Source organism: Alligator mississippiensis, chromosome 2, assembly GCF_030867095.1.
Source record: "Alligator mississippiensis isolate rAllMis1 chromosome 2, rAllMis1, whole genome shotgun sequence".
NCBI lineage: Eukaryota > Metazoa > Chordata > Crocodylia > Alligatoridae > Alligator > Alligator mississippiensis.
In genome coordinates, this window is record NC_081825.1 from 18709295 (window position 1) to 18734777 (window position 25483).

Genomic DNA, 25483 nt, shown 5'->3' on the forward strand with positions numbered 1-25483 from the left:
CTGCCCATCTGCTCTGCTTCATCACCTTCAGCAAAGACTAGCAGCACTGATCTGCTACAGTAACCTGCAAAGGGAACTTCAGAGCTGAAGGGGAATTTTTTAAGGTTGAATCTCAGAAGTATTTATAACAACTATTACAGGAAAAGGAAAAATAAAAAAAATAGTATTTCCAACTTCCAAAGGTGAAACAAAAAAGATTTCCCAGTTCAAAATGCAGAATGCATTGAAAATTCAGGAACTCTCAAGACGCACATGTTAGGGCTTTGATTAATGGCTCCCAAAATGTAGGCAAACCACCACAAGACCAGCTGTAATATCAAAATAAAGTGAAGAGGAAGCTTTTTTTCAGTGTAGGTATCCACACTATCTAACATGATAAGGCAAGTCTGATATAAAAAGTCTGCTTGATGGCAAAGAAACAGGGTGGATAGAAATCAATGATTTAAAAAAAAAAAAAATTCAGATAAATTGTTTTTTTTATTTAAATCACATTTTTTTATTTAATCATATATTTTTTTATTTAAGATGCTTTTTAAAAGAATAAACCTATATAAAGATAGTTTTAAGTTTTGTTAAATCTCAAAGATATCATCATGGAATAAGATATCATCATCATCATTATAACCTCTAATTATATACTATTTGAGACAATATATTCATGTAACCTTCTTAGAAAAGTTTTATAAAAGGTCACAACAGGCTATGAACTATATCGGGGCCCAATCTTATGGGGTTCCCAGAGGCTCCTTTACAGATAAGTAAAGATTAAAGAAAACCACTCTACACAATGGGACTCAGTGCTCAGTTTAGAAGATCCCATTAAGCATCTCTGTGATGCTTAGCTTCAGTTCTCAAACTGTGGATTTGTGTCTCCAGAGATAACATCCTTGCTAACAGCAGTATATGGAGATGAGTGATAACAGACCTGATCCATCAGTCCTATTGTCCTACCACCCATCAGTCATATTGTGTCTCTACAAATTTGTGTACACACAGTCAAGCCCTTCCTTACCTTTCTCTAAAAGTGCAAAGTTTCAAAAAGTTAAATGAATAAAGGATGTCAAACAACAAGAATGCATTTTTTGTAGAAAACAATGATTAAATCATTTTAATCGTGATTTAAAGCAAATCCACCCTGCTAAACAGTGATTTGAATCATGATTTAACTTAATTTGATTTACATCAAATCCACGCTGCAAAGAAAGTTGTCAGCAGCCCCTCGATACAAGTCCTCCAGTAAACAGTAAACATTGGCAAATCCATAGTTGTGAGCGCACACCCACACACAGAAAGTGATAGCAAAGGCAGGATTTATCTTGCCCATTCATGGCAGTTAAACGGGTGCCTTTTCCTGCCTGAATATGCAAGTCTACTTAATCAATTTCTACAGAAGTCAACCAACTCTGATGGTTTCAAAATTAGCAATTCAAATGTAAAGTAATATTTCCTCTTCCCCCACCCCACAGTGTAGATAGAAAGCTCAAGTACTCTGATTCTTATTCTTTTAACAGCCAAGAGGCAGCAAATTTAAATTTGCAAATTTAAATTTAAACAGTTGCTTTTCAGACCAGCAGAGACTACAATGAAATCCCAAAGTCACACATTCCTCTCCGCTGATGAAAGTTATGGCCAGCAAGAAAAGATGCTGGAATTATTTGGAAACTGGAATTATTTAGAGAGAAGAGACTTTCCCTGCTCCCTTTCTTCTTTCCTACCACACATCCCAGCCTATAACAGTTCCTCTTTCCTTGTGCCAGAGCTTTCTATCAGACTCCTCTGTGTAGCAGATAGGAGCTCACAGCTGAAATCAAAGGAAAGAGAGCACTCCATCTCCCTCCTGCAGCTACAGGAACTACAAGTTAAAACGTGCATTTAGTTCCCAGGGGCTACAAAACACGGAGCGTGCCTTAATTTTCGAGCATGCACACAATGAATAAATACCTCTCTAGCCCCTAGTGCTAAAGGATTAGCTTTAAGGTGTAAATGACTCTGTAAAATGCTAACATGTGGTACTAGTTAGACTGATAGCTGGTGATGTCTCTATTCAAGGTACTTACCTGGGTCCATTAATGTAATATGCGAGCAGTTTCCAAAACTGTAGTGTATTTAGCCTCATAAAACTTCTGAGAGGTGGAAAGCATAATTTTTCCATGGGGAACTGAGCCAGAGAGAGGCTTAGGCCCATACACCGAAAAGGAACTTGAACATCTACTCCCCACAGTATAATCCATAGCTCCGAGACGGATGTTTACACCCCCTACACCAAGCAGGGGATATCTGCAGTATTGCCAGCCCCACCCTATCAAAAATCATGAGACAAACTTTTTAAAAAAAAATCAAGAGATTTGAAATCTAAATCATGAGATGTTATTTTTAAGAGGGGGGGAGGGGCCTGTGGCTATGTGTGGGGGGAGGGGGGCCCACATGCCCTGGTAGGATGTGGAGCAATGTGGGTCAGGAATGAGGGGCACCCACAAGCCTGGGGGGGGAGGGAGGGGGGAAGAGGGCTATGGCTTGGGAGTAGGGGGCAGACAGAGAGATGGGTGGCAACAGAGCCGCAGGTGGCTCATCCAGGGGTGTGGGGGAGGGATGGGTGGCTCCCTGCTGTTGCATGTACCCATGGGGGAGGTAGGAGGGGCATGTGCCCCCCAGATTTGTGCCCAAGGAGGAGGTGGGATGCCTGCTGTGGGCTGGGGCTCTGCCGTGACGCTGCCAGGTGGGCAGGGGACATGTGGTGCAGCCAGCGCACAGCTTCTAGGGCAAAGCCAGGAGAGCACACAGCCCCAGCCCGCAGCCCACCTCCGCCCCAGCGGAGGGCACAAATCCGGGAGGCACCCACCCCACCATGGCTTCCCCCGGGGGTGCATGCAGTGGCAGGGAGCCACCCACCCCTCCCCCACACCTCTAGATGAGCCACATGACCCACCCCAGCCCCCAGACCCCATTCACTCCAGCCCCACTCCCTCCCTCACTGTGGGGGCCTTGATCTGCAACCTCCGGCCCATTCCCTGTGCCCCCACCCCTTCCCCTCCACAGACTTGCTAGCATGGAGCTCTCTACATGCACCAGAAGAAAAAATCCCAAGATTTGATCTCTCTATCCAGAGATCATGAGTTAGAGTTAATTTGATTAGAAATCAGGAGTCTCGTGGTTGTTTTGCGGGAGTTGTCACTACTGTATCCGGTGCCTCAGAATGGAAATCCTAGAAGCCAGTATACCAAGCAGAATGTTGCCATACTAAGTAACAGGAAACTGAGCATAGGTGCAGATCTGAAGCTCGCTCCCTCTCCAGGATTAGACACTTCACTCAGGGATTCTCAACCCTCAATGCTGATAATCCGTTATAGACTCCAAGATGAACACAGGCCGTCAATGTGGGGATGCCATCAGGAAGGCTAACCGTACCTTGTCATGCATCCACAGATGCATCACAAGCAGGGCCAAGAAGGTGATCCTTCCCCTCTATATGACATTGGTCAGGCCGCAGTTGGAGTACTGCGTACAGTTCTGGGAGCCGCACTTCAGGAGGGATGTGGACAACATGGAAAGGGTCCAGAGGAGGGCCACCCGGATGATCAGGGGGCAGCAAGGCAGGCCCTACAAGGAGAGGCTACGGGACCTGAACCTGTTCAGCCTCCACAAGAGAAGGCTGAGAGGGGATCTGGTGGCCATCTATAAACTGGCCAAGGGAGATCGGCAGGCAATGAGAGAGTCACTGTTCCCCTGAACACTACCGGGAGTAACAAGGAATAACAGCCATAAGTTGATGGAGAGTAGATTCAGGCTAGACATCAGGAAGCACTTCTTCACAGTCAGGGTGGCTAGGATCTGGAACCAACTTCCAAGGGAAGTGGTGCTCACTCCTACCCTGGGGGTCTTCAAAAGGAGGCTAGATAGACACCTCGCCAGGGTCGTTTGACCCCAGTACTCTTTCCTGCCCATGGCAGGGGGTCGGACTTGATGACCTGCTCAGGTCCCTTCAGAACCTGCCAACTACGAAACTATGTTCTCCTCAAAATGGGTGCCTAACCTTTCTCTCAAAACACAGCTGGAGCCAGCAGGGCAGATAATGAGCAATTCCCCCCTTTCTCCTAAATCTCATTGTCAGTGATCACTCAGGCTGCAGGAAACTCAGTTTATAATTCCGTTCTTGATCTGAAGGGTTCCCAACCCACATCTCCCACCCACAAGAGTGCCCTAACCACCAGGCTATAGGTCACTCTAGAGCCAAGGGACTCGCAACCCTCCTGCCAAAGCTGTGTGTAGAATATAAAAGATTTACTGAGTCAGAAAGAATCACCAAGACAGAGCATAAATCTTCAGGCACACGGGCTCTCATCTGGCAGGAAGTGGCCTGGGTTCCCCTGGTGCTGGGAAGGGCTTTCATGTATATCAGGGTGGACCAAATGCAGCCCGCAGGCCAAATATGGCCCACCAGGCCATTCTATCCGGCCCCCAGGGCCTCTAAAAGATTTAGAAAATTAATATATATCTACCCCTTGCTGTCATGCGGCCTTCGACGGCAGGCTGAAATTCAGTAAGTGGCCCTCCGCCTAAAATAATTGCCCATGCTGATGTATATTTTCCATTAACAAAGTAACTGGATGAACAGAGCAGGAAGTGGGAACTCCCCTGTTGGGTAGCCCTAACCACTAGAGTACAGTCAATGCCTCACTCCCCCTCTCCAACCCATTCCATTATGAACCGAAACAGCTTCAAAATGAGGAGCCAATAGCTCCCCCTTCCCCAAGAACAGCTCATAACCTAGTGGTGAGGAGTGGAGATGTGGGTTTCAAACCTCTCTGGCAAAGGAAGAATTTAACCCGCATTTCTCACATCCATGGGTACTGCCTTAACCACTGGATGAAGAGGAATCACCACAATCGTCATTTCCTCCTCCAACAGCCGTATTTTGCAGGACAGGCGTGGTGGCTATTGCATTTTGTGAGGAGTCTATTACGCGCACATTCTGGATTAGCTTGTTAGGTAACACAGACAAAGGAACACCTTGTATGGAGCATCGCAGGACTTGGATTAAGTGAGGTGCCTGGAATTGTGGTAGTGCCAGGGCGTGGGTGGCTGTGTGCATGCTCCAATGTTGCTGGGTGGTTGTGGACATGCTCAGAAGCCCTTGGGAACTCTGAGCACTATCACAACAGAAATAAATGTGCACTGCATAGCTCATTTATCCCAAAGTACAGCCAGCACAGGACAAGTCCATTTACTTGGAGTATGCTAAAGTCATATCTACACTTAAATCTCTGATTAGTATAGCAATATTAATTAGAGTTTGACCTTTTTTTTTTTTTAATGTATACTTTTCTACACCGGGAAAAGCTCTAGACCATACTTTTCTGCATTACTATGCTTTTGTCATAATAGATGCATCATGTACAGAAGAACTCTTTTGCTGATACAAGGTAAGTAACACTAATAAGTTTTGTCAACATAGCTATACTAACAAACTATTTCTACTGCACACTAGACTTCGCAAAAGCAACCACCCCAAACTTTAGTAAGCTTATCTGCCTAAAACTAAGTAACTTCTCGGAAGTTGACTAAAAAAGAATTTACATTTCTCTTCTCAGCTTGTCTATTTGAAGTCCCAATGTCCAGAAAAACATGAAAACAGTTATGCATTCAGAAGTCAGTCATACAATGCCTCTGATATCAGAATCTGTTTATTAGAAGGCAAAGGTACCCCATTTACAGGCCACTGAGGCTCACTGGGGCAGTGCAGACTCCACTGTTTCTTAATCTCAGCACAAGTAGGTGATGTGGTCAGCACTACACACTAGCTGCCTTTACCCCAGGTAGTTCCTGGTACCCAGCAGGTAGGGTGGGTCTCTGGGCCATGCTGGAAAAGAAAACAATGAGTGAAACCCCACCACCCTCACCTAGGATCAAACCTAAGCCCTTCCAGTCTGCAGCCAGTCACCCTACCAACTGAGCTAAGCATTGCCATCTGCTTATTAACCACAAAAAAAAAGAATGACATGGAGAAGAGCTATGTTATTTTTAAGAATTAAGATTAATTAAAATGTATGGGATAAAGTGAAGTGTCAACCAGAATACTAAAGGTAAGGATAATGGGATTCTAGGAAGCTGAAGTATAACTTGGACAAGGGGGGAGGGGGAAAAGGAGGGAAGGGGAATAAAGTAATAACTATGCTAAAAAGATGTGAGCTGAAGTCCAACATAATCAATAAAGAAAACCTGACTGTGATAGGTAGCAGTCAATACTACACCACAAGTTAACCATCTTATTTGCCACTTACATTGCTAATTAGTAAATTTAAAATATCAAACTATTTATTTTTCACAAGAACAGAGAGCAAGTTATTCTACCTTTTGAAAGAAGACAGAAAAATCCTTAGTGACATTCCCTTTGGCTGCTTTGTTCTTCAAAGCCATCTCTTCAATGGTGTCCTGAAGAAATTTAGCCAATTCAAGTTTTACTCTCAGTTCTTTCTTCAATCTCTCCTCCTGTAAAATACAAGCATGTTTCCTTAAAATAGCCTGTCCAGAAGTATAGTCACCAAGGTTCCCTTCTCCCTCTCTTCCCATTCAGAAGGGCATTTCATAGGCTTCTCTAAACCAGAGTATCTTAGCTATACTTTCACCAAAATTTCAGATGGATAAGTACCACCTATAACATATTTAGGAGCAACTGAGTGGGCAAAAATTGCTGTGGTACTAGCTGTGGTGGTATTACTTAATTCCAAGTTACTGGCAACTCAAACAAATGAGATTCAACACTGAGAGATCAATATTATAATGAGAAACAAGATTTTGTCCTTCCCTGAACTCATACACAAGATAGGGGCATTCCTCCACACCCCCTGGACACTTGAAAGGTAGTCCTCAATTGTAAATTTCCATAATATCTAGATTGGATTTTCCTGCAAACTTAACCCAAAGTCTAAATTTTCTAGCTTCTAATGAATAATTAAAGAAATCTGAAACATAAGAATTGTTATCCTAAAATTACTGGTATTTATTCTCAAGATTTACTTTAAAGAACATGCCTCAGAATATTCTGTTATCAATTCACATAACGATATAAAAGCTTTGTAAGTGCTAGCATAGTTAGGACAGCCAATTTCCCTAGTCAATGGCTCACAGGCAGTGATGTGGTTAGCATCACATCCATCTGCCTTTCCCAGATGGCCAGGAACCCCTCTACAGCCAAGGTGGCCTGAATCAAAAGTTGAAAGACTGGAGATATTCTCACTCTATGTTACTTAACACAGACATACAAACAGGATTCTAGCTGGCAGGATGCTAAAACATTTTCCCTAGCTAACAAACTAGTACAAGTGTTTAAGAAAAACAATGATCAGTTCATAACCTGAAAGTGCTAGCACTCTGCAATCAAGAGCCATAACATGGCAGTTGCTTATAAAGGTTTCTTTGAGGGGTTTTTGGCTGATAAACTAACAGGACACACACTTCATCCAAAGAACAGGTTAAAAACTCAAATTTCTTTAAAGTATTTGATGGGCTTTCCAATCCATACCACATTGCAATTTACCTTCTTAGACTTTGTCTCAAAAGTTGAAGGAAGCATATTAGGAAACAGCTTAACCGCTACTGGAAGTAGAAACTCCATAAATGGAACAATAAGAAAGACTAAGAAAGGGACCAGGCGAAAGAGGTCAGCACATATCCGAAGGAACTGGAAGAAAAATGTTATGCATTAAGAGAGAACAAGAATGTACATATGAGTCATTTTTTAATTAATATTTAAACTAGCAAATGCATTTATTTTGAAAAAGGAAGTTTAAAACAACAGAAATGGCAGGACAGGACAGAGTTCAAGCTACTTTCATGTGTGTTTACCTTTTTAACTACTGTACACTACAGTTTAGTGCCAATGTTTCACCACTTCTTAACTACAGAATAAGAACAAAATAAACCTCACTGCATGCCAATGGGACTGGGAAATGAGCATCTCTTTTAAAATCCTTTAAGGTAAGTGGTTCTCAACCTTTTTTGGGCCAGGACCCAATTTTAAACATCAATGGCCAGTCCCAACCCAGTACCCCCCCCCCCCACTCCTGATCCACTGCCCCTGCCCCCAGCCCCCCAGTGTGTGGGGCAGGGGTGGGTATGTGGGACATTGGGGGGGGGTTATGAATATACCACATAAAACACAAAGGGGTATGTGGCTTATTTAGGGTGAAATACAAACCTCTGACAAGTCTAAGTGAAATGGCTCATCTGAAACCAACAAGACATTAGAGAATTACACTTTCTCAAAATGCTAGGCAAGAGGACATAAAAAGCCCATACAACCACTCTGTAGCTTGAATTTGTAATTCATCAATTGCTACAGCTCCCTCTCTACCCTGGGTCCACAGATCTATGCCCTTAATACATGCTGCTTTCAGTCTCAGTGCCTATGGCCTAACCTATCCTCCCTACTAGAGGCAGCTCCATGGAAATTTCATGATACTCATCAAAACACCCTATGCAATTTCTCACTTTTTGGCTCAGCTCTGCAATGCAGCAGAAACTGTGCTAATTCCTCTATGGCCTGATACCTTTAGGGCAAGATCCCTACTAGCCAATTATAAATCCAACATTTTGACAGGATTTTGTTTTGATGGAAGCAATGGTTCAACTGTTATAGTCATGTTACTATACCTCATTGTGGTTAGGTTACTTGGAAATCTGCTCATAATTACTTCCAGAAAGGAAAGAAAGGGAAGGCAGAAATATAACTCATTTGCCAGTTTGTGTAAAGATAAGATTTTGCTAAAGGCCATTAACTCATTTAAGTTTTCATTTGCAAAACCTTATATTTTTTTCTTAAGAAAAACAAAAACAAACAAGAATTACTTTAAGAAAACTTTGCATCCTCAGTTAGCGACATTTCATATCGATTTGAATTATACTGCATTTTAAAGACTGTGTTTTAATTGGCAGGCTTAAAGTGTGTAGACAGAGAGAAGTGTAGAACCACAGGTCAGTCAAACCCTTCAGCAGTTAGTAAACTCAGCAAAAAGGTCAGCATTTTACTGCCATGCTACAGTGATCCAACACATGCATTTCTAACTGATAAATCCTTGCTGTCTCTAGTTGTACACAGAAAAAGAAAATATACTGGTATTTTTTCAAAGGGCAGTAAGTGGCTTGATTGACAAAATTACTATTACCTCGTGGATTTTTTTGTACTAGCACAATCACCCCAGATGCAATATGCTGCACTTTTGTAAATAAAAAGCTCACTTTAGGCAAGGCCTTTGATATAGGAGCCACACACATTGAACAAAATCTTAGAATTGGGAAGAAAAAGGAAAGTACCGGATGACCAATGCACTGCAAGAAGGACAATTCTATCATGAAGGAACAGTAGCTGATGAGTCAGATCTTGTTAATAAAACAGCTATCTAAAAACAGGACCCAGTCTTTCTGCAGCAACATTTCTACATCGCTCATCCTTCTATCACTATTCGTACAACTTAACATGACACGAGCACTAGGGCTCTTGGACAGCTGGCTTCTATTTTTGCCTTGTCCTAAAACACATCCCTTAATTTTTCTCGATCTCTTTCCGTACCTGTGAAATAAGGGCAACGATGATAGCCAATGCAATGAACAGTCTCTAACAGAAAGGATACCACATCTGCACAACCAAATTACATGCATGTGTGTACACACACTGGAGGATTTAAGTCTTGCAAAAATGAACAACACACACTTAAATTATTTACTGTTTGTTTTTTTATTTTATAAATACTTTTTAAGCGCTGCAATTACTGAAGCTGCATGCTAAAATCAGGTTATTTTCATATTTTGCACAGAATTATCATATGTGAACATACGATCATGATATCAGGGGCAGTTTAGTTCAGTGGTACTCATAGTATCAGCCTCACAAGCCAGACGAATGGTGTTGGGCTGGTCCGCCAAGCTGGGATCGTGCTCCAGGGGCTCTGCACCAAGATTGGGTCTCATGTTGCCCTGTGCACCCAGTCTAGCATGCAGGGTTACGGCCCACAGGACACCCCACATATCCATGGGGAGCCCTGGGGGCCAGATGACCCAGCACTGGGAGCAAGATCTGGCCCGTGGGCTAGAGATTGAGCACCCCTGATCTAGTCGGTTTATACCCAGAATATTGGCAGCTCTCTCATTTCTTGTTACCAGCATAATTTCTACCTCCCCAAGTTTCCTTTTCCTTTCCTCTTCTTTTTCTGAAAAAAGGCGTCACCATGAACTAAATTGCTATAAAAATATGTGTTCCACTTGCAGATTCTGCTGATGTGGACTATTTAAACACATTTCTCTGAAAAAGGTAGAATTAGGACAATTTAGCCATATTACTGTGTGTGTCCATATTTGCTCAGCTGGTTTCTTTTAATTATGCCAGTTTTAGAATGGTTGTTTTTACTACTACTTAAGCTCTGCATAGGTAATAATTATCACCCTATTTTTTCAGAAGATTTTAATGTCATGATTGAAAAGGTGTCTATTACTTTCTCAATAAGTATGCTGATTTCTTTCAAAAACTGAAAGCTGTCAAAAAGAGGTTTTTTTTAAAAAGTGCATCTACTGGTACCCTAACTTTAAGGGAACTCTAATTTCACACTCAAGCATATTACACTCCCTCACTCTTCATTAATCATATACAATTCTTATGAAGAAGATGTATAAAAACTAAAATTTTTATAAAACAATTCAAAAAAATTATTCTTAGATTTATTTAGCTTTCCAGACCGGAGCGGGCAATTATTTTGGCTGGAGGGCTGCTTAACAAGTTTTGGTAAGCTGTCAAGCGATACATGGTCACCATATTGATCACCATGACTGGAAGTCTCACACCCTAACTCCTGACCTTAACCTTTGCCACTAGAAGTCCCTCCCCTTGCCTCCTCCCCACAAGCAATACTCTTTTTGGGAGGGGGGCTGCCACCTTAGAACTCAAAAAAAACCCAAATCATACACTAAAAGGTATGATTCGGCCCACAAACTGTATTTTGCCCGCCTCTCTTCTAGACTACACTGGTGTATATGGGTTTTTTATAATGCAAAACTCAGATTGCAGAGATAAGAACTACGGAGTATCACATGAGTCAGTCAGCAGCTTTTTCTCCTTATAAGCAGCACAGAGGTGCTTTCCTTATACTCTTCTCAGCAAAGCAAGAAAATGGGACCCAGAAGGAAGTGATTATACGCACACAGAGGAGGATGGGGGAAGAGAAGAAGGAAAAAGCAAACTGTTTGTTTGCCACCACCTTTTCTTTTGGCAGAACATGGTGCCCTCCCCCGTTGGCAGCCAAAATGCATAAATGTAACTTTATGCAACTATTTAGTTCAATAAAAATCAAGCCCATAATCACTGACTGCATGCCATGTTTGAATAAAATATAATCCACAAAGAAGAATGTGCTGTTATTTTTGTCTAGGTGACAAACACCTGGACCATTACTAGGGAACAAGATTTTATAACAGACGTCATGGTGTCAGCCCTGACATCTTAATTGCCCAAACACTCAATATGATTCTAGCATTTCCAAAACAAAATACTCAAGTATTAATCAAGATACTACAGCCACCTACACGAATGGTCAATGTACCATGTGTAGTTCCAGAATTTCATTTAAATATTGTTTCTAACTCAGCTGTGTGCATTTAATACAGCTTTTCTCATTGACTTGTCTCCTTCCTACATCCAACCCCAGCTGCTGAGGTGATGCTGCATTTCCACCTTCATACAGAAGCTTTCCGTTTATATCCTGCTATATTTAACAGCACACAGCTTACATGAAATCTTGAAGGTTGAAAAATAGCCAATATAATTAGAAATCCTGCTGTTTAATATCAAAGCGATTTTTAAACTAATATTAAAATACCTTGACATTTTTCAACAAAAACTAGTCATCTACAATCAAATCTATTTTCTTTCCAGTTTTAATGTTTGTAACAAGTAAATAATTTTTGCTATTTTAAAATATCCAAACAATCAGATAAAAATTTCCCAGACAAGTTTTCTGCTAGTGTATAACATTAAACTGGATGCTCTGCTTTAGAGAGCCAAATCTTATTAGGCAAAAAATCACTGCACTTCAGAGGTGATGTTTCATGGTACATTTTGAACTAAAGACATATTTCAAGTTATTTGGCATTTAGGGGCCTAATTCTGAATGGCACAAAGTGCCCTCAGAGTTGTGCCCTTTATTCCCTAGGAAAAGTTGCATGCAGTTGATCAGTATAAAAAAGTCAGCATAAAAAGGAACACTGTTGTAAGCTGAAAGAGCACCCACCAACTTACCAAATGCAGAAAATGAGTTAATGAAGCTTCAAGCATTAGACCTACCCTCTGTCCAGGGGACAGCCCCTACGTGCCTACACCTGTCTATCATTTGTTTTATTTTAAAACATGCTTGGTGCTCCCATTTCATAGGAGAGATTTTCACAAACTGATTACACAGGTGATAAAGTGACCGTACATGAGTAGTATGGCCAACGGACAGGGTAGTGACAGGGACTATCCAATTCCTGGACCTGTCAATGTATTTGACACTGTCAGGCATTTGGGGAGTGTTATGTGTTGTTCTGAAGGTGGTGTCCAAAACATCAAGTGGAAGATTTTTCTTCTCTAATCTTTTCCAATTGTAGTAGTGTTTGATGTTTTTCATACTAAGAGTGAGTAAAGCCAAACTGAAATAAGCCTAAAAAGGCTTAAAAGGCTAACTTGAAGACCTAAAGCCAATGTAATAAAAATAAGCCTTTGGTACAGGGTTTGCATATATGGAGATTTAAATCTCGAGAATCTTCTTATTGCCTACCTATAATTCACAAAAGCACCAATGCCCTCATTAAATATAATATATTCTCACATATCACCATCCCCAACTTAAAATATGCACCTTGTTTTTAGAAGGCAGAATGTAGGAGAAAAAGATTTTTCCAGAAATATGGCAGACTGTACTGTAAATCCTCCTGGAAAGGTAGGGGGTCCAAGAGGTGTAGCATCCTGGGAGACAGTCTAGTCTGGATGCGGTAGCAGGAACTTCCTAGTGTGGCAGGACAGCAACAAGACTAGGCCAAACTGTTGCAGTAATAAGTCTCTTACTTCTCTACAGCAAGAAGTTCTTTATATAGCTTCCTGTAAATAATAAAATGCTGTTTCCACACTACAAGCTTCATCAAGGTCCTGCAGACTGCATGCAGCAGCTCACTCACCCTCTCCCAACTCAGTGGCTCTTCTGCCAAAAGCTACTGCCTCACCAGCAGTTTTGAGAGGGTTAATACTGGACACCACCCCTTTTCTTGGCAGGCCCATGGAGAAATAGGAGCCATCTTGGCAGTCCTGACTCTCAATGTCTGTTTGCTCTATTCTACACTGCTCTTATTTCAGTAAAGAAAACAAAATCAGCTTAAAAAATGTACCCCAATTTTGAAGAGCTGATTTGGGGAGTGGTGGAGGTGAGAAATGGCGTGTGGGCTTCCAGTAAACATGGTACAAAGATGCTTATAAAAAGGATGAGTGATCTTCTGAGCAATTTTCACATGTTCTTGCAGTATTAAACATCTCAGCTGAAAGATGTCCCAATCTCATACCCAAGGACCTTCCTGGTTTTGTACGTGTGAGTCAAATGTAAAAGAAAATTTTCTCTTGAATTTCCAGAGCAAACAGCTGACTTAACTACATATGTACCCATAGCCTAAGAATACATTCATATATTTCTGAAGTAAATCTGAAACACAACTAGTTAGTTCTGACAAAATCTTGCACACATCTGAGGCACATCTACACACGCATTAATGAGATTGTCCTACTGCGTATTAAGTTTAGTACCTCCACTGTGAAGTACTAAATTAATGTGCATTAGGCTACCTTAATGCTCAGTAGTGGAAGCACATGCTTTTTAGGTGACACTAACACGCAGTAGCCTATTTTACTTCACATTAGCATAACAGCAGTTTTTAAACACTGCTTTAATGTGCAGTAAAATAGGCTACTGCACATTAAAGCACGTGTGTGGACACACCCCATGTCCAGTTTGAGCTCAGTCTACCCGTTATCCTTGGGGCTTAAGCTCTGAAAGCTACAGGGACACTGCCAACATCAATTCTCTACTGCCAGAAACAAACATTTGTGATTTGTTATTTAAAATCAGTAACTTTATAGTAAAGAAAATTAGTGCATTTTAAAGCTCTTAAAGAGTGTCTATTGACTGGAGATTTCAGAGTATTATGAATGACAGGTAACATCATAAAAAAAAGAAAATCAAACTTTTCTAAAACCTTTTTAGGAACACGTGTATTTTTGGTTCTTGCATTAAAGAATCTCAAAAACAAGTTTTTTATATCAGTTATAAGCTTAGTTTAAAAATCAGTTGAGAATGTAGCTCCAGTGTCTTGGCACATTGGAATATATCTTTTATGTCAAACTCTGAATGGAAAAAAAAACCATTTACTTGGAACTAGTCTCATAATTGATGTATATTGCTTCAAAGTGCTTCTGAATTAGTATGTTGTGTGTGCATACAAAAAAGAATATGCATTTATCCATTCTGTTTTACACGGCCTAATAATAATTCAAATGGCTTAGATTTCAAAGATTTTGTTAAACTGTTTATCCCCAGTATTCCAAATGCTTTTGTATGTTAGAAAAAGCTGAGAAAAAAAAAAAATTTTTTTCACATAATGACTGTATTAGGAAAAAACAGTTTACAAAACTTAAAGTGCATAAATACACTAAATACATACTTTGTCATAAAAAAAAGCTAAATTACTTTTTCTGTACTGCACGTATACAAGGGTTTTTTTAGTTTTCATAAACAGTTTGTACTTTGCAAAATAAAAAGTATCAGTCACTAAATTAACAAGTATTCATGCTGTAGCAACATAATAACAAATCAAACACCCTGATGCCACTGTCGATAAAAATATACATATATATGTTTCATGCTACAATAAGCAAAAGACATTCCAATTATTTAGTGGGAAAACGAGCAGATAGAATAAGTTTGTCCAGTAAAGTCTATGCTTTAACATAATTTGTTTTCTGTTCCAAAATTTTAAGAAAACCAAAATTCTACAGTTAGGGCTAAAAAGTTAGAGTAAGGAAGAATTAAGTTAAACAATACATGTGTGTACATATTGGACGAACTGGACCATGTACCCCTCCCCACCTCCCATCAGCTGCAAATACCCAGTCAAATTTCTTACTTAGAGATACCAGTATATTTTTATATATTTTAAATACAGGGAATACAAGAAACAAGGAACCCACTCAGTTTAACCCAAGCAAGTAGTCTACTCACTCAAAGCACTAAACAATATGGATATGTACTCAGTACCTGTCTCCGTTCTCTACGAGATAAAGTGGCGCCATGTAGTATTTGCCAGAGCATTCTCGCAGCAATTTTTGTGTCAATCCACAACAATCGAAAGCCATGATAGTAGTGCTTCAGCTCATCCACAATCCTCTGTCCAAGCGATTTTTTAACCACCTCTACTTCGGCTGGACTATATACAGGGCCTCCTTCTTCCAACTTCTTGCTTTTATCCTTTAAAGACTTCAGTGATTTTTCCACCATGGAGTCATCATAAAGGGGACGTGAAGAATGCCACCACCGAACTGGAAGGTACCGGGGCCCCAAAATGCCTATACTTTCAAGCGGTGTCCGTGAGTCAGGAGAACTCGCAATTGTTAAGTACATTCGTTCAGAGCCTTTAGTCCAAAAACTATCATGAACTTTTCTGGAGTAAACGTAAACAGGATGGACACTAATACAACATTTAAAGTGGACATTCCTTAGAGAGGGGGGAAAAAAAAAAGAGAGAGAGAGGGAAACATTTAAGATTTAACAGTTAATGGCAGATATTTCGAGAACGTTTTACTGCATATTTAGGATTTAAGATCCATATGTTAAATTTCACTTGAAAAAGGTGATTATTACACTTCATAACATTAAAATCTTACCTACAGTGTTTTTCTGACAACACTGTTGGTGATGGGGGAAGGTCGGGAAGAAGCAAGTGCTTTCTGTTTAAAAGTTAGATGGAGAAATAAATCTAGAAAATCAGAAGCAACTTAAAGCCCTCCATGCATCCCATTTGGATAGCACACTTGCAGAGAAATCACACACTGCTAGATTTAAGGGAAAATTAGTCTGATATAAACCAACTCTTATGAAGTTTCCCCCCTTATCTCCAAGCCTAGATTTTTCCTTTTCTCTAGAAGCTTTTTGTTCTGCTTAAGCATCCAGTTCAAGCTTACCAACAGTCTGTACAAGACAACAGGATACTAGATCATTAACCATTTCTGCTCCTTTTCTGGAATTAAATGTAGTCTGAAAAGTGACTATGGAGGCACTGATCCATAGATAAACAACAACACTAAATCATGCATATATCACAACTACTCCTTACATTCAAGATGGTCTGCATTTAGCACTTTTCCTATTATTACAAAATACTGAAGTAATAAATATACTATTAAAATGAAGAAATTTAAGTCACTTCATTCTGTATTTACTGAAATAGAAAACAGTCACTTCTAAAAAGCTTAGAGAAATAGCTTTGATTCTTCTCCACAAAGAAAACTCAAAAATAAAGCTATTTTATTTGCGGTCCTAATATTTTCCATAACTCAGTTACTCTAAGTATTTGTTTGCAGGCACTTCCAAAGCACCTGTCACAATAGCATTGTAGACTACGACTAGTTAGTGCAAAGGATAGGATACGAGTCTGCACCTGTAGGAAAGATGGAAACATCCCTAGTTTTGCGTGACATGCATGGTTAAGCAATGCCTGCTGCAACAGAGGCCTTGCAAAGTACCGTCAGTAGAGCTCATCTGTGTCTTCATGTTTGTGAGAGTAAAACATGGATCCTTTCTATGGCATTAGTCTTCTGCCAGTTCAGAGAGGAACTATATTACCGCACTACTTAAATCTGTTTGATTCCTTCTATGTCTAATGGCCAGTAAAAGTATTTTTTATTTAACTGTTTATTTTTAAAATTCATTCTGAAATTATAACAACGTATAAAAATCTGAACACATTAACATTTATTAAGCAGTATGTTTGCTACCCACGTTTGAAAGAAAGTCCAGTCATTGAAACAGTGAAAATCACTATACAAGCACCCTCACTAGAATTAGCTGAAATGATAAACGGATTTCTGACAGCAGTAGCTACTTCCACCAGCATAGAGAATTTTCTTAATTTCAGTTCATTCAAAGATAAGAAAGTGTAACTGGATACTGGAAAAGCGGGGTCGTCTTCCACTTCCACTCTAAAAATCAGAACCGGGTACAAGAGGATGAGATCTTGAAAGAACAGCGATCAGAAACTACTAGTTAAATTATTTCTACAGGCAATACTTCCTTCGACTAAAACCAGTTTTAAATTATTTAAATTTACTTTTGTCTGTATGTATCCAGCATATTTAAGGCAATTTTATTTAAATGACAAGCTATTTTAATTATTTTTGTGTCCAACTCAGGGGTGGGCAAAATGGCGGATCTGCCTGGTGGCCGGACTCTGTTTCCCAGCAGCCCCTCCCCACATGCCTCAGGCGGGTTTCCATGGAGACCCTAAGCAGGGCCACACTGCGAAAGCCTCAATCTGCAACCCCATGACCCTTCCCCGCCACACACTTACCAGTGAGATGCAGCTCTCCAAGCTGCCCAGCTGCATTCCTGGCCATGTGCGTGCTGCAGCTGCACACATGCACACAGTATTTATTGGTGGCATTATCAGCAACATTGGCCAAAAAAAGCCAATTACCAATAATGTCAATTTTCCTTTATCAGTGCCAATACGATATGGACCGATATATGCACCTCTAGTTCTAGGTACTTCAGTTACTGTATTTACTTGATTAAAAGGCAATGTCTGCCCCCGCCCCCCTTAGCATAGGAGGGAAAGCCCCTTATCTTAGAAGAGAGTATGCTGCTTCCCCCCACCCCTCCCTCCTACCCCTTCCCACCCATCACAACCCCTCTTATCTTTGCTTCAGCGCCAGCATGCTCCATCCTCACTGCAGCCTGGAGCACAAAGCACAATTCCAGTCCAGCCCTGTGGCAGCAGTGCCAGCTCTGTGCTGCTGCCATGGGATCAGGCTGGAGCCACGCTCAGTGCCCCACGCAGTCTGCTAGTGCTGTAGCAAAAGTAAGGGGGGCCTCCACACTGCCTGCCCCTACCACCTGTCCCCTGCTGCTCCCTCCATCACCAACCCCCTTATTGCCTCCCACTGCCCTTCCACTACCTGCCTCACCAGCACATCCTACCACATGCCCCCACACCATCTGCGTCATTATTGCCCCTTTCATTACCTGTCCTCCCACCACATGAAGCAGTGAGGAAATGAATGTAAGACGGTCCTCCAATAATTAGATTCTATACATGGAAAATTATGATAAATGCATACTTTATCCATGTATAGAATCTAATTATTGTGTGGTCAACTGAAATTCGGGGTCCTCTTGGATTCGGGTAAACAAGGTTTGCGTATGTTCAAAGATGTAAACATTTAGAGGTGCACCCCTAATCAGTCCAATATCGGATCGGCACCATGGTCAATAATTTGTCCAATTAATGCCCATGCTTGCATGTAGTTGCAGTGCAGTATGTAGGCAGTGAGGAGCAGAGCCAGCAGTGTTGATTGCTGCGTGCAGCTGGTAAGTCTGGTATGGTGGAAAGGGAGAGGGGAGTGGGTGCGGGGGCACAGATCAAGGCCCCCGTGGTGAGGGAAGGTGTGGGGTTGGGGCTGGGGCAGGGGCTGGGGCTGCCCAGCCAGGGCAGGCACAGGACAGAGATGCAGCTCATTGAAGGGGTGCAGGGTGGGGGGGCTCGTCCAGTGCTTGTCTGGTGGCTCCCCCTGCTGCTCCCCCAGAGGGCACAGTTTGGGGGGGTGGGTACGCCCCGGATCTGCATGGGACAGGGTGGGCTGGACCGGGGCACATCCCCCTCTCCCTCCCCCAGGCCCTCCCAGACAAGCGGCGGGAGCCACCAGACAAGCACCGGAGCGCTGGATGAGCCATGCGCAGCGGTGGGAGCTGCCCTTTCCCCCCTTTCCACACCCCCCGATGAGCTGCACCTTGGTCCTATACCCGCCCTAGCCCTGGCCCCAGACCACAGCTGCAGCCCGCCCTATGCTGTGCAGATCAGGGGGCACACGTCCCCCCACCCCAACAAGCTGCTCCTGGCTCTGCCCCGCAACCCCTCTGCCCCGGCTTGTCAGCACCTGCCCCAGCCCCATTCCCTCCCTCACCGCAGGGGCCTTGATCTGCCCCCTCCACACCTCTTCCCTCCCCTTCTCCCACACCAGACTTATCAGCTGGATGCAGCTGTTCAAGCTGAAGAGCTACATATCAGAAATCGGATCAGTATCGGCCAATATGCATACTTAAAAATCAATATCGGCTTCAAAAATCTCTATCAGTGGACCCCTATAAACATTAACTTACAATGCTCTGTCCATATCTCTAAACTAAAATACTACAGTACACAAAGCCATGGGGTTACAATAGCAGAAAGCATGGATTGTTAAGGGAAAGGGATTGGAGAGGCTTTGGGGGGGGTGAGAAAGAGGGGAGAAGGGATCTTGGTTTGTTGTTAATGTCTTGTATGGAGGACAGAGAGGGAGTAGAGTAAAGAGCATTGTGTGTAATAGAAACACCAACCCTGGGCTCAAAACAGGGAAGGAAAAGGAACAACATTCTGTGGGGCACACACTAGTCTTGATTTCAACACCTGGAAACTGGAGGAAAAAAATGCCATGGCTTCAGGTCACAAAAAAGACTATCTAGGAATAATTTAAAAATCCCTGTGCCACTGGGAAAGACAGGAACTTGTGCCAAATGCAAAGTGTAAATAAACAACATTATGAAAAATGCTTCTCAGAAGGCAACAGGCAGACAAGGTTCCTTGGGTGAATTTGATATCTTTTATTAGACCAACTCAAATGGTTGGAGAATAGTAATTAAGCAAGCTTTCGGGTTCAAAAACCCTTTGTCAGGCTAAGGAAGCTTCAGCAGTTGGTGTGTGCTCTTCCTGGATGGAAGAAGGCAATGAACTTGAAGAAAGTGATGTAGTCATGTCTTGAGCCACCCATTCTTATGGGTTACTTTCCATATCTTGCAATGCTGGTAAATTAATATTTTCCCTATCAAACTGGGCTTGGAAAAATTATGTTTTTTAGTTACTGTTTAAATAATATCTGCTGTAGGAGAGATCTTTCATTTACAATCCCATTATTTTAAGTAATGCACTAAGGAATATTCAGTGAAAGTGACTTTTTAACCATTTTGTTTCCGGGTCCAGCTTAAATGCAAGAAATTAGGAATGTCCATTATCTGTAGTGTCTGCAACTTCAGAATCATCTACTAGTATCACCAGGAGTACTGCAACTAAACATACCTGAGACTGAATTACCTGTATGCAAAAAAGAGACTTTCTTCATTATGCAGTAAAATTATGAATGAGTTCATAATAAAACCAAAGTTCAGTAAGATAACGTAGATGAAAAGATTGTTCAGTTCATTTATGCATGCAATAAACTCTCCTTTTCATCATGCTCAGAACAGATATTTCACTGACATGATTCAATCATTACGACCAGGTTACACTCCACCCAGCAAAACAGATACTACTGAAAGGCTTTTGGATACAATGTATGAGAAGAAAACTGAACAGTGTGCAAAAACATCGAAGGGAAAAGTGTTAAATTTGATGGATGGAGCAATGTACGCAACAATCCAATAACATTTCCTCATGTGACAATGGATTGGTTACCTCTCAGAAACAACTGATATATCAGGAAATGCCCATACTGCAACATATGTAAAAATAGCAGCAGTAAAAGCTATAACAAACAGTGAGCAAAATTCAAGTGGCATGTGCACACTGTCACAGGTAATGCTGCAGATCTAGCAAAGATGAGAAGAAACCTAAAAGAGCATGAAGCAAACCTGAAACTTACAACATGTCGATACAGTATTCATTTGATGCACCTTTTAGTCAAAGATTTAAGTACTCCAGGAATAAAGGAAAACGTTGGTGAAATTGCAAAATACTCCCATAACAACCAGTTTGTTTCTGCTTTTCTGAAGGCAGCCAAGGGATCCAAACTCAGCTCAAACAACTTTCACGTTGGCATTTTAGAAAATTTCCCCCAATGTGACCTGAAATAACTGATTTACTTCACTACCCACAGTTCATACTTCTAATACTATTGTGACAGGGCGCTTGTGGTGCCACCACTTTAAGAGATGCAGGAGCTGCGAGATCGCCAGCAGGTGCAGGCCAGAACTAATTGAAGCTCAGCTGACCCAGGGAGCCGACAGGTGAGGACAGCCCAGGTAGATGGAGTCACCTGACTCAGGAGGAGGGCAGGGCTTAGAGCTAGTTATAAGCCCAGGCCCTGAGAAATGCCCAGCAGTAAGATATGGCGCCTGCTAAGAGAACATCACCTCAGCAGCAGCACTGCAACTCTGGAGCACCACCACAGAGAGGAGCTAAAGCAGTCTGGAGGTTTGGGGAGGAAGCAAGGGGAGGAGGAGGTTCCTAGGGACACACAGAGGGGTCCGGAGCCTAGTGAGAAGCTAAGAAAAGAAAACATCAATGAGGATGCCATTTGCAAGGCACAGGGCACGGTGTAGGGGAGGAATGGAGCCATACGATTAATGCATAAGGCAGGGACCAGAGTGCACTTGGTGATATTTGAGAGTAATCTGGGAAGCTCTGGAGCAGCCTCCCTCATAATAATAATAATAAATATCAAGGCATGGCAAGCAAATGAAGTGGTGACTGCCCAGAAAGTGAGGGCTCCAGGGGCTTCAAGGCCACCGCTGAAGAAGCACTCTGCCACAACTATAACAGTTAATACTAGAGTTTAATAAATTAGTTAGTTGTATGTGCACCATGTTTTGATTTTTAAAAAAGTTTCTGTATCTAGAACATTAAAGTTTTGTTTAATACATTTGAAATGGATGCTTAAATTCAAGTTGCCATCTTAATGCAGCTTGATACAAATATGAGCAAAAATGTAATCTTATCTAGTGAATAAAAATATATATTTCACCATATTATGGCATCCTAAAATGTAGGATTTCTAATTCAAATATGTTAAATTATATATGTTTGTGTACCTAAGAAACATATGTACCAAATCTATTATAAAAGCTGTATTTAGTTGTAAACCAGTATGTTTAGATTATTGTCACACACACACACACGAAAAGTTGATAAAAAATAAATTTTATAAATAGGCCTTTTGGCATGTTGACTTAAATCAATTTTAATCAGTAATTTAAACAGACTTGATTTAAATCAATCCACCCTGGTGGCTAGATATAGTTTCTCACAGGAGTGTATCCTCCTGTGAAAAGTGAGTACCAAATTTAGTGTAAAGGCTCTATTTAAGTACAAAATGGTATGTTATAATGGTTACTAACTACCAAGAATTGACTCACTTGTTTTGTTTTTAGGGGGAAAAAGGTACAAATGCTAAATACAATTGAAACAGAGTATATAAACTAACACACCCTGATGCCACATACTGCAATGTCATCTTCTATACAAATGTGCACATATGGCTAAGTGCCCTCTAGGTGGAAGAGGCCCAGGAAAGGAAGCTACTTGCTCAAGTCCAATATTTGCAAGAGAAACTGCTCGTAGGAGAGAATGCTACCACCTTACACATTTGCAACTGTATAGCACAGCGCCTATCCTGTGACCTGTAGTAGGCTGGAAAAGTGTGTTCCCCTACTGGCATCCTGAAGTGTGTTCCCCTACTGAAGAAGTGCAAAGAGAAAACCTTGCTCATTATAAATAACTCGATGACAGGCTGGGCCTGAAGCATAGGCCAGGAGCACACAAGCCAGTTAACTTTGATAGAAGGCAGAAAGATAAGTCTGTTGTACAGTACTAACATGTGTAAACCACCTCAGAAATCCTGTCTGTCAGCAGTTATGGATTGCTATGTATGTGTTTAAATACTCCACTGGCATACACATTTCTCCATCTGCTTTACTAACAAAAATCAAGAGCTAGCTTTCCCTGTTCTATTATTTTATTATTATTTAACAGATGTATCCAGGAATGGACACCATGGTTCTACCAAAGAAATCTGAACAGCTTGGCTTGTTTAGTCTAGCAAAATGCTGGCTGAGATGGGATATGTTTGCTGTCTATAAATATATCATGAAGCTAAATGCCAAGCAGGGAGAACTACTTAAGCTAAATGACAATGCTGGCACAAGAACAAATGGGCAAGAATGGGCAATAAATATTTAGGCAGAAGACTAAAGAAAAGCTACTCACTAACAGAGGAACGAGATTCTCAAACAGCCTTCAGGTAGTGGCAAACAAGCTACCAAGTTATGAGATAGATTTTGATCACTGTATGGGAGGGATTACACAGTGCAGTTCCTTGGACTTAATGCAAGAGGCACCCTTCAGTCTCATAATCCAACCTGGCTGCTTACAGATGTTAAAAAAAAAGGAAAGAAAAAAAAAGGGGAAAAAAAAAAAGCACGCTTTACCAGAAGCACCAGCGTGTTACTTTGACCCAGCTCTGCAGTATCTGCATAGATCGGGTACTTCAGCAGGGCCTTTTGGAGCTTTTTTCTAAAGCTAATCCAATCAGCTATTAGATAAAAGCACCAAAAAAGCAGCACTAAAGTGCCCAATCTATACAGACATTGGGTGAGCCAGGCCCAACTAACATGATGGCTCTTCTGGGCATGCGCGGGGCTCAACGCAGAAGCGCCAGGAGTTTGAAGTAAAGCACCAGATTTTTTTGGTGGGTTTTTTTTTAGCATCTGTAGCATCCCTAAATATTTTAGCACCATATAATGACAGAGAACATAAAAGAAGAGTCATAAAGTGTCAAGTCTTTTACCAACATTTGAAACTCGATGGGGGTAAAAAAGAGAAATGAACTGACAGGCACCTCCCTTTATCCCGAGAAGCAATATTCAAACACTAGAAACCTGAACAGGTCAGTTTTAATGGGCCTGAAAGTCAACCTTAAACTCCCAAGTTCAGGACTATATTATAAAAATATTTTTAAAGTGTTTTGATTGCATGGTTTTCAACTGGTATTTCCTTAAGAATAACCTAAATTGCTGGATTTTAATAAAAAGGCATATCTGCCCGATAAACACAAATGTGCCCAACAGGAGTATAAAAAAGAGCAAAAACCAAATATGATCCTGAAAAAACCTCAAAAAATTACATGAACATTTTTAAAGCTAGCCTCTCTAAGTTGTGATCAGTGCAGCTGCTGGAATTTGGAAAGGTTTTCCATAGGGGTTTCAACAGGAATGTCACTTTGTACCAGTAATATTGCAATTTTTAACTGAAGGTTGTGGAAGAACTGCAGCTTTATAACAGTATCATAAAGTATGAGAAAACACATTTCATAAACCTGGAGAACTTGCAGATTACCATCCTCTCTCAAACCCCTGCTCTTGGGGGAAAAAATAAGGGCACATAACCAGATACCAGTCATGCCCAGGGCAGACAGTTTGTGACACTAGCCAAACTGTATCTCCTTTCAGCTTTCAGTCAGGGTCAGCTGATCGGTTTGATCACACTGGATGTTTCAGCACACTCCATCATGACACTGTGATTGCACAGGTGCAAGTAAGGACATCAGCTGGCCTTCACAATAGTTACCATACATAGGTTACCGCATATAAAGAAAACCCCCACAGCTTTATTTCTAGATCCCACCATAGGTTCCTAGGGACTGGCAGTTAAAAAAAAAATTTCTTTTAAACTTAAAAAATCACAAATTTTACATCTTGACAACACAGAAACATTAATCCCTATACACCACCTTTTCAGAGTACAACTCTTCCCTCTAATTTCATTGGCTTTGAATCATATTTGATGATGGACTTTAAAATGTTATGGATACCATTATACCCTTAAAGCAGCAGGCTATAATCTCTTTCTACTGTAGAGCTATTTGAAGTGTGGTACTCCCCAGGACAACTGCCTCAGATTCTTTCCTGACTACTATGAACAAATTAAAATACTTTTAGAATCGTTTAATATACCATATTAAACCACAGGGAAAAAGCAGTCGCTTATTATTGTTTTCTACTAAATTTTGCACTTAAAGCAGGGATTAGACCACTGTTACATATGAAAAATAAAGCATTTCTTTGCAAACATTATACCACTTATTCCAGGGACAAAATTTAATTTCTGAAAACTTAAGTGAACCATCACTAGAAGAAAATTAAAAAGTATATATAAACTGAAAGATTCTTCTTTGGAAGAAGTTGGCAATATTCTTCTACTGAGAAGATAAAAGGTATGAAGAATACTGCTTATAAGATGTCCAGCGCCAATTTAAGGCTACAAGACATAACAACATGCATAACTTAAAATGATGAGAGATTAACAAAATAGCCTCAAAGCATCATTTTTGAGTTTGCATTTTATACTATTAAAAGCAGGCACATTGAGTCCATGTACAGAGGTCAGTTTGTGCTTGTAATAA

General features: G+C 41.1%; 1 protein-coding gene across 3 annotated transcripts in view; it reads right to left on the reverse strand.

The window, feature by feature from the left end:
- The window catches only part of LETM1 (leucine zipper and EF-hand containing transmembrane protein 1), a 55106-nt gene that overhangs the window by 24617 nt on the left and 5006 nt on the right, over positions 1-25483 (reverse strand). For all 3 annotated transcript variants that reach the window (XM_019478740.2, XM_019478734.2, XM_014607702.3), the window contains exons 3-5: positions 15318-15774; positions 7535-7678; positions 6349-6486 (exon numbers count right to left, since the gene is read on the reverse strand). In XM_019478740.2, coding sequence (XP_019334285.1) covers positions 6349-6486; positions 7535-7678; positions 15318-15774 — 739 coding nt within the window. The remainder of the gene's footprint in view (positions 1-6348; positions 6487-7534; positions 7679-15317; positions 15775-25483) is intronic.